Here is a 9,859-nt window from a genome sequence, read left to right as displayed (position 1 = left end):
AATAAAAAAGGCATAAACAACTTTTACCAATTAAGATACACTACACTGTCCAACCCAACAACAACATTTACTAATTTATCTAAGTATAATTTTTTATCAAATGACTAAAAGCAAAAGAATTTCAAATTACAGAGATATAATTAAAAAAACAATAATTTAATAATTTTATAGACACTAAAACCAAATTTCACTTATATTATAGGATCAAACCACAATAATCCAAAAAAAAAAACAATATTTTTTATTAAAAAAACTAAAGAGTTGATATTATAAAGATATTTTTATTAGAGAAAAATTACCATGATTAATACTTTTGTTATGATAAGTAAATTGTAGGTGTCAAGTAAGAAATAAAAGAGTATTAAAAAATAATATATCTATATACATAAATTATGACCATTTAATAAAAAAAACATCACAACAAATTATTAATTGGTCTAAATTATATAGTGGATAAAATTAGTTATTATTTATAAAAAAAATTACACATATCTCAGACTAATTCTTGAAGGTATGCATTTAAACTACTCGACCTACGATCTAAACAATCTAACCTACGTAGACAAAAAATTTAATCTACGCAAATAAATCTATAAAACTTATTCCATATACCAAACTTTAGCGTCCAGTACTTACTTTTTAACATAGTATCTTTTTTTCAGTTTTGAATTATATTTTCAAGTGTTGATCATATTAATCATGATATTAAATGAACCTTATAGAGAAGACTAAATAAATAAGCATAAATGAATGGCATGTAGCAGTATGAGGCTTCTCGATGAAGTTATTATCGATCAAAACTTGTTTTTTAAGGAAAGCAATAACGACAGCCTAACAATGATTGCTATAAATTAATGAGCATGATGGTAGCATGAACACTTATACCATAAATACAATACATATGTCTTACCTTTTCAATTAAAAAAAAAATTCGATGGAAATTTAACTTACAAAAAATGCACTGTAATTTATTTTCTACGCATTTTATTTTTAACAAAAACCTCACCACCCATAATTTAAACAAAGAAAATTATTAATATTACAGAAGAAATAAAAAAAAAATATATGGGACAACATCTAACTCTTTTAGTAAAAAAAAATTAAAAATAATTTATTTTCTTACGGTCTTCATGTTTTTCTGTTGGATCAAAATATTGTCTTCATGTTTGTATTAGTATTAAGTAAAAAAAGTGTTCGTATTAGTTTTTGCAACAACAATTGATTCAATTGGGCCATTAACCGGACGTCATATTCAGGTATTGTGGTTTATTCAATTGTAGCTTCATTTTATATATTTTTCAAAGTATCTAAGATATATTTTTAAATTGACCAATCTGTAAATATATTTTTAGTAAAAAATACTTATAAATTGACTAATTCAAAGCGTACTAAAAATGAAAAAATAAACTACATTATATGATAGACCGAGCCCAACGTACAATCACAAAACATTTTTTTAATAGTTTTTATGTCGTCGACCATTAATTAAGCAAATTTATTATGAGATTTCAAAAAATAATATGAAAATTTTAGTGAAATTTAATAAATAGATATTCATCCAACTCTCTATGTTTGCTCATTTTTATTATATTATAATTTTCAGTAGTATACATTATATTACCAGATTCTAAAACAATAATGTTTGGTTGAATACACCCCAAATAAGAGTGTAGTATAAATAATGTAAAAAGTTTAAGTTAAAATTTAATGGATGATTAAGCCCAATAATGTTGGTTGAGAATGTTGTACCCATTGCTATGGATTTGGGCCTCATATCATGTAGTTGAAGGATTATTAAATTGTATTTAATTTTACAAAATAGTATTAAAATTAATAATTCTTGAAACACTAGACCAAAAAATAGATCATAATTAGAACTTTTCGACTATCTTGCCCTATTTTATCTTAATTTCTATTTTAAGTTTGTCATTTACTCATTTGTATATTTTTGTTTGAACTCAGTCTAATATATTCTAAAATGTGAAGACATTGATTTAATTGGGTTGTTGTTGACTTTTAACAACAATTTTCTATATTTTGATTTGTTGCACAATTGATGTCGCAGGCAGTGTTTATGATGCACTTGCATTTTTCTTTTTAGATTTATTATTTGCTAAATCAACTTATTCTACAAGGACTAATCTCTCAAGATAAATCAAATTCATTCAAAAATTCATAAAATAACTATAAAAAATAAGATGTAAACGAATATAGTATAATAAAAAATATTTAATTAATTTTAACATTTAGTGTTATAGTTAAAAAAGTGTAAGATAACTTTAGAAAAAGTAACAAAACAAAAATGAGAGATTAACAAATATACTATAACCATTTAAGAATTATCGGTTAAATACTACTTACATTAAAACTGAGGATTTATATATATATATATATATATATATATTTCACTTTTAATTTATTTCTTCTAAAATACTCTATTTTAAAATTCATATATTAAAATTTTCTATTTTTTGAGCTTTCAAGTTGTCTCTTCTTGATAATTCGATTATATGAAGTAAAAAAATTATCTTCTACACACATGTTTTTATTTTATTTTTTATTAATTAATATAATAAACAAAAAACAATTAAAAAATATTAATTATTAATTAATAATATTATAAAATTAATAAAATAAAATTAAAAAGATTTAGTACAATTGTGTAAAGTTATTTTTTATTTGATGATGATAAAATACTTCAAATACAACTGAAAATAAACAACCGCATGAAAATAGTAGTGTTCCATAATTGTAACAAGTACTAGTGACTAAGTGTGCATAATAAATAGGAAACAAGCTTATCCGCTCACAACAAAATAATAGATATTTTATTTTAATTTATTTAAATTAAATTATAAAAAACTAACTAACTATTTTATCATCCTTCAAAAATAATATTTTAAATTATTATTAAATAATCAATATAAAACTTATTTTTTTTTTATAAAAAACAAAAGAAACTCGAGTATATGATGAATGAAAAAACATGAACATGTTAAGATAATATGAGGGAATGGTTGATTTTGTTTTCACATAAAATTAGGAGGAAGTTGATGGTGAAATAGGAGGAAATTGTTAATTTATTTGCGAAAAAGTAGGAGGAATTTGTTAAATTCTTATAAAATGTTATTTTATTTATTCTATGATATATTCAAATTCGGTTCTTTAAAAAAAAAAACAAATATATATTTATGTACAATCTTATATATAAATTAGACATAAGAAATTCAATGAATGACATCATAATTATCTGATTATATTTCAAAATATTATTTAAATATTATTAATAATTCTACTGAATCTCTATAATTTTTTATTAATTTTAATTAATTTCAATTAATTTCATATTATTATTAATTAATAATTTTAATTATTTATTTATTATATAAATTAATAAAAATTTAAAAAACATATATACATAGAAGGTCGCATCATGATACCATCTAAGGTCAATTTATTTTGTTTGACATGTTCACATTTCTAAGATACTATCTTTTGAAAGTCCAAAACTAAGATATTTTGTTATATTAATTTTAAAGTATTGAAAAACAAATTTAAAACTGAAATATATACAAAAAGATCCTAAAACTCAAATGAACTTACATAAAATAGCAAAAATAAAAATAAAAATACATACAATAGTCGTCCCCTTTATTCAATCTCAACAATTATTATGTATTTTGTTAGTAATTTTAATTAACCAACAATTTTAATACTGAATTAAGAAATATTTATAATTATTTTATTAATTTTTTTGAACAAATAACATATAATAAATAAATGATGATCCAAAGTGGCATCTCAACATGCAACCATCCACCAAACTAAAAAAAATAAAATAACAAAATACAAAATTATGGTTGAATATTGAGAATTTGACCTATTACTAAAATAATTTAATTTATAGAAGTCCCAAATAGAATTCAGTATAGCGAATATAAAAATATAGAATATATTGATATATTATTTTAGAAAAAAGTATTGTATCAAAAAGAAAAAAGATATAATGATTTTTTAAAAATAACGATATCTAAATTAAATCTTCAGAAATATCCGCAACAGATTTTTGTCAACAGAAAAAATAAAGATATAAGATAAAATTAGATTTAAAAAATCAAGACAAAAGATAAGTTTTCAAATAAAAAATAACAATATAAGCATTACTATAAATATGGAATGAATAATAGAAAAGCTCATAAGGTTATTCACTACTTTCATCAATACAGAGAAGTCAAGGTTTTTTCTGCGCTTTCTTTGATCTTTGAATTCCACCAAAAACAATGTCTCAACCCGAATCATCTGACTCGTGAGTTAACTCTTTGATTTTCTTTTCAGAAATTTCGAATTTTTTTCCCTTTTCGTCACACTTCACCGAACACTTCTTTCTTTGGCTTTGAAATTTGTTTGATTATATTGATGTTTTGGTTTGAATCGCAGGAAATCGGGGAAGAAAGACTTCTCCACCGCGATTCTGGAACGCAAGAAGTCGCCGAATCGGCTTGTTGTGGATGAAGCTGTTAATGATGACAACTCTGTCGTCGCTATGCATCCCCAAACCATGGAAAAATTGGGGCTTTTCCGTGGTGACACTATCCTCATCAAGGTAAGTTTTTTAACACTACCCAATTTAAACTAATGTCTTTTCCATAGTGGGTTTTCACTCAATTCCTAAAATAATTGCTTTATGAGTCACACTTGTATTTTTATTTTTTGAAATTTTGGGCGAGTAATATGTTTGAGAACATGCAAAATACACGAGTAAACCTCCAATTTAATTGTAATAAAAATAAAACCTTTCAATTTAATTGACTAAACTCTATAAATTAAGAATAATTTAGGGTCTATTTATTACTCCCTGAGTTTTGTCGTTTTAATGTTATTTACACAGTAAATTTTGTTGCCTTTGATGGAATTATTTGTCTTTTTCCTAAAATTTCATTAACTATTTTTGTAGGTTAAATTTCATTAACTATTTGTTATATTTTTTCACTTATTTCTATCTATGCAATAAATAGTTAGAGTTTGACTGACAAAACAATAGTATATTTGTACCGTTCAATGATCAAATAGTTGAAAGTGTGATAGTTTAAGGACCAAATTGAACGTTCACTTAAAATATGTGTTGGGCTGTTGGGCGGTGAGTTGAGTCTGTTACATTATGGTTTGTGTTGTGTTGCAGGGCAAGAAACGAAAGGATACTATTTGTATAGCTCTTGCTGATGATACATGTGAGGAACCTAGGATTAGGATGAACAAAGTTGTGAGGTCGAATCTGCGGGTTCGGCTTGGAGATGTTGTGTCTGTGCACCAGTGTCCTGATGTCAAGTATGGGAAACGGGTGCACATTCTGCCTATTGATGATACAATTGAAGGTGTCACTGGCAATCTCTTTGATGCTTTCTTGAAACGTGAGTTTCCTCCTTTTTGTCCATGACTCTTAAGTTTGAGTGTCTCCAAACACTGTTTCATTACTGGATTTTTACTAGCTTTGTCTTGCTAAGAATATTTCAAATGCATATTTGAATTGTTATGAACATATTACTTTTGCTAATTTTTCATGTGTTCGGCTAGAAAGCCACTATCTGTTACCTATCCTGATTAATGGTTTTCTTGATTAATGGCTATTCAAATACTTGCTGAAAAGATTTGGCTTTGCTTCATGGGTTAATGACTTAATGTTTTTGATCCGTCTTGCAACGTACTTAGTGGTTGCTGGGATAAGGCTGTTTCTTTAGTGGCCTGTATGTGTACCAGGTTTGGGCCTAAGTCCAATGAAGGGGCTGAGTAAGCAAGATAGGAAAGAATTGCTTATTTGGCAGTTGGTAGGGATACGCAACCAAATGTAGGGAAGGTTAAATGGACAGGGAATCGTTCTGTATCATTTTCTCTTACAACCTATCTTACAACTTTATTAGAGGTTGGGAAGAAGAGAATAATTTCTAACTGTGTTGAAAGTTTTCTGCATATATGGCTACGGAGTTACAGTTAACTGCTTTTTTTTTTTTTATGGATTTTGATATTTTTCCACGAAAATGCATCTGGCCATTTTACTTGAGACACAGTGTGGAAAAGTTAATTTCCCAGGGGTTTGATTTTATCAATTTTTTATTGGATTCAATGCATGTCAAACTGACTATTTACATAACTGTAGAATCTCTAATCCTTAGTTTCCTAGCAGCTTTAGATTTACATAAACTGAATATGTATATTTTTATCTTTGTGCAAGTCTAACATTTTGTAATGTATACAATTTACAGCCTATTTCTTGGAGGCTTATCGTCCCGTCAGAAAAGGAGATCTATTTCTTGTTCGTGGAGGAATGAGAAGTGTAGAGTTTAAGGTCATTGAAACTGATCCTGGCGAGTACTGTGTGGTTGCTCCAGACACTGAGATATTCTGCGAGGGGGAGCCTGTGAAAAGAGAGGATGAAGAAAGGCTTGATGAAGTTGGTTATGATGATGTAGGTGGTGTTAGGAAGCAAATGGCACAGATTCGTGAGTTGGTTGAGCTTCCACTGAGGCATCCACAACTTTTTAAGTCAATTGGAGTGAAACCACCCAAAGGAATTTTGCTATATGGACCCCCGGGTTCTGGGAAGACACTAATAGCAAGAGCTGTTGCTAATGAAACTGGAGCTTTCTTCTTTTGCATTAATGGACCTGAGATTATGTCCAAACTGGCTGGAGAGAGTGAAAGCAATCTTAGGAAAGCATTTGAAGAAGCTGAAAAGAATGCACCATCCATCATCTTTATTGATGAAATTGATTCTATTGCACCCAAGCGGGAGAAGACACACGGTGAAGTTGAAAGAAGGATTGTTTCACAACTTTTGACTCTTATGGATGGACTAAAATCTCGTGCTCATGTTATTGTTATGGGTGCCACTAATCGTCCGAATAGCATTGACCCAGCATTGAGAAGGTTTGGTAGATTTGATAGGGAAATTGATATCGGTGTTCCAGATGAAATCGGCCGACTTGAAGTCCTTCGCATACATACCAAAAACATGAAGCTCTCTGACGAAGTAAGTTGGTTGGTATTTTGTTCTGTATTTTCTACTTTTTGGTTGTGGCTAAAGTGTTGTGCACTTGTGCTTATAGTTCCATTCATTAGTCGAATTCACTACTATTTATTTAACTATGATATTTCTAGTATTTGACAAGGTTCAGTTACCTTAATTTTTTATCACAGTTTTGCTTTTCAATTTCCTTCAATTTTCAGTTGCTCAGTTATGGTTTTCCTCTGTAGGTTGATTTGGAGAGAATTTCAAAAGATACTCATGGATATGTTGGTGCTGACCTTGCTGCCCTTTGCACTGAAGCTGCTTTGCAATGCATTAGGGAGAAGATGGACCTCATTGACTTAGAGGACGAGACTATTGATGCTGAAATACTGAATTCCATGGCAGTTACGAATGAACATTTCCAGACTGCACTTGGAACAAGCAACCCATCAGCTTTACGTGAAACTGTTAGTTTTTTTTTTTCAACTCCTATATTTAGAAATCATTGGCTGATTACTTGATTCATTAACAAAGCTTTCCTTCTTTCTGGTATGTTTTCTTACTAATGTCTCCATTGATGACAGGTTGTTGAGGTGCCTAATGTCAGTTGGGATGACATTGGAGGCCTTGAGAATGTCAAGCGTGAACTGCAAGAGGTCATAAATCTTTCCTAGTACTTAATTACACCTTATTTATTTATCAATTTTTCTGTTTCTGATTTCTGTTTGTGTATTCAGACTGTTCAATATCCTGTTGAGCACCCAGAGAAGTTTGAGAAATTTGGGATGTCACCATCAAAAGGAGTTCTCTTCTATGGTCCTCCGGGATGTGGAAAAACTTTGTTAGCCAAAGCAATTGCTAATGAATGTCAAGCTAATTTCATCAGTGTGAAAGGCCCGGAATTGCTTACAATGTGGTTTGGTGAAAGTGAAGCCAATGTTAGAGAAATTTTTGACAAGGCCAGACAATCAGCTCCATGTGTCCTCTTTTTTGATGAGCTTGATTCCATTGCCACTCAGGTTCTTTTCTAGTTACTTCAAACTCCTGGGTTTCTATGTCACTATGCTTTAACTGTGGTTGATATTCAAGTATATTTTATACATTGTGAGATAAAGTTGATTTTTTTTTTAAATATCTTTGCAATTGCATGCATCTCCTTGATTTCTTATTTTCAGCTTGTATTTTGTATAAAATCATCGTGTCGTTCTTGTAGAGAGGAAGCAGTGTTGGGGATGCTGGTGGTGCGGCTGATAGAGTTCTAAACCAACTTCTGACAGAAATGGATGGCATGTCTGCCAAAAAGACCGTTTTCATTATTGGGGCAACTAACAGGCCTGACATCATTGATCCAGCACTTCTCCGGCCAGGCCGTCTAGATCAGTTGATCTATATTCCTCTTCCTGATGAGGATTCCCGTCACAATATCTTCAAGGCCTGCTTGAGGAAGTCACCAATCGCGAAAGATGTTGATTTGAGAGCATTGGCTAGGTATACTCAAGGTTTTAGTGGTGCCGACATTACAGAAATATGCCAGCGAGCATGCAAATATGCTATCAGAGAAAACATAGAGAAGGTATGCTTTTGGCTTATAGATGTATATTTCTTTTATTCCATAGACCATTCATGGATAGAGCTTCGGATGCAAGCTTATGGCTTCCTTCAAAATCTTTCAGATTTGGCGAAAGCTTGCCTGCTAATCTGTATAAAACTTTTTCTGAATTGTGACATGAAATCTATCTCCTTCAATAGTTTGATTGTTCAATTGTTATGAATACAAACTCAATAAATCTCTTCTGATAAGGTTTGAGCTGATATATTGTTGTGGATACAGGACATAGAGCAAGAGAGGAAGAGGAAGGAAAACCCCGAGGCCATGGATGAAGACATGGTCGACGAAGAAGTTGCAGAGATCAAGGCAGCTCATTTCGAAGAGTCAATGAAGTATGCACGTAGGAGTGTTAGTGACGCTGATATACGCAAATACCAAGCATTTGCTCAGACCTTGCAACAATCGAGGGGGTTCGGAAGTGAATTTAGGTTTGCAGATACTGCTGGAAATAGGACTAGTACCGGAGCTGACCCCTTTGCAACTACAACTGCTGGCGGAGCTGATGAAGATGATCTATATAGTTAGATTTTCTTTGATGATGTATGTAGACTTTCCCCTCAGGGAAAACTTTAAGCCTACCGTATATTTATTTTGCTTTTCACGCACTTAACTTAAATTACCACAGATTGTCACTGGTTTAACTAAAATTCAGATAATGGTATGTTTATATTATCAATGGTGTTCTTGTTATTTTGGAAGTATTTTTAGTTGTCGCATCGATATTATCAATGTGTATTTTTATGTGCTTACTTTTTTATATCGTTCAATTTGTGATCAAACACGATTTGGCATAGGCAGCAATTCCCTATGTTCGGCCAAAAATCCTTTACAGCTGCTGCATAGTGCAGTGCAATAGTTGTCATGTTTAAGTTTTTCTCAAATAATTGCAATTATCACTTGTTTTATTGTTATTTTGAGAAGTGTCTTGCATTTTTAACGGTTGTATCGTCAAATATCATAGGACTTGTGGTCTAACAAAAATTATGGATTTTTTATAGCTGTTGTACAATGCAGCAGCCGGAAACTCGCAATCATATCTCTAATTTCCATCATGTTAACTTTTTTCACACTAGTGCAATTCTTACTTGTTTAACTTCAATTTAAAATAAACACATAGCAGGACATCAAATTAAACTATGCAACAGTTAAGCAAAAAGCTACAAATATTATATACTTGGTACTATTACACACATGCATGTTTCAAATAAATGGAATATCATATCATATATTTCATGTTCTCAAACATT

The 9,859-nt window shown here is 30.2% G+C and overlaps 1 protein-coding gene across 1 annotated transcript; it reads left to right on the top strand.

Moving 5' to 3' along the window:
• The first annotated feature begins 4,146 nt into the window (after positions 1-4,146).
• LOC101502173 (cell division cycle protein 48 homolog) lies at positions 4,147-9,288 on the top strand. The gene is made up of 9 exons (XM_004487017.4): positions 4,147-4,306; positions 4,438-4,603; positions 5,180-5,408; positions 6,258-7,024; positions 7,249-7,470; positions 7,588-7,659; positions 7,741-8,022; positions 8,217-8,576; positions 8,835-9,288. Exons 1-9 carry the CDS (start codon positions 4,281-4,283, stop codon positions 9,135-9,137), a joined length of 2,427 nt encoding a protein of 808 aa, XP_004487074.1. The 5' UTR covers positions 4,147-4,280; the 3' UTR covers positions 9,138-9,288.
• The last annotated feature ends 571 nt before the right edge of the window (positions 9,289-9,859 follow it).

The sequence above is a fragment of the Cicer arietinum genome, chromosome 1, assembly GCF_000331145.2.
Source record: "Cicer arietinum cultivar CDC Frontier isolate Library 1 chromosome 1, Cicar.CDCFrontier_v2.0, whole genome shotgun sequence".
NCBI classification, from domain to species: Eukaryota; Viridiplantae; Streptophyta; class Magnoliopsida; order Fabales; family Fabaceae; genus Cicer; species Cicer arietinum.
Note: the sequence above shows the minus strand (reverse complement) of the source record. Positions and strands in the feature narration are given on the sequence as shown.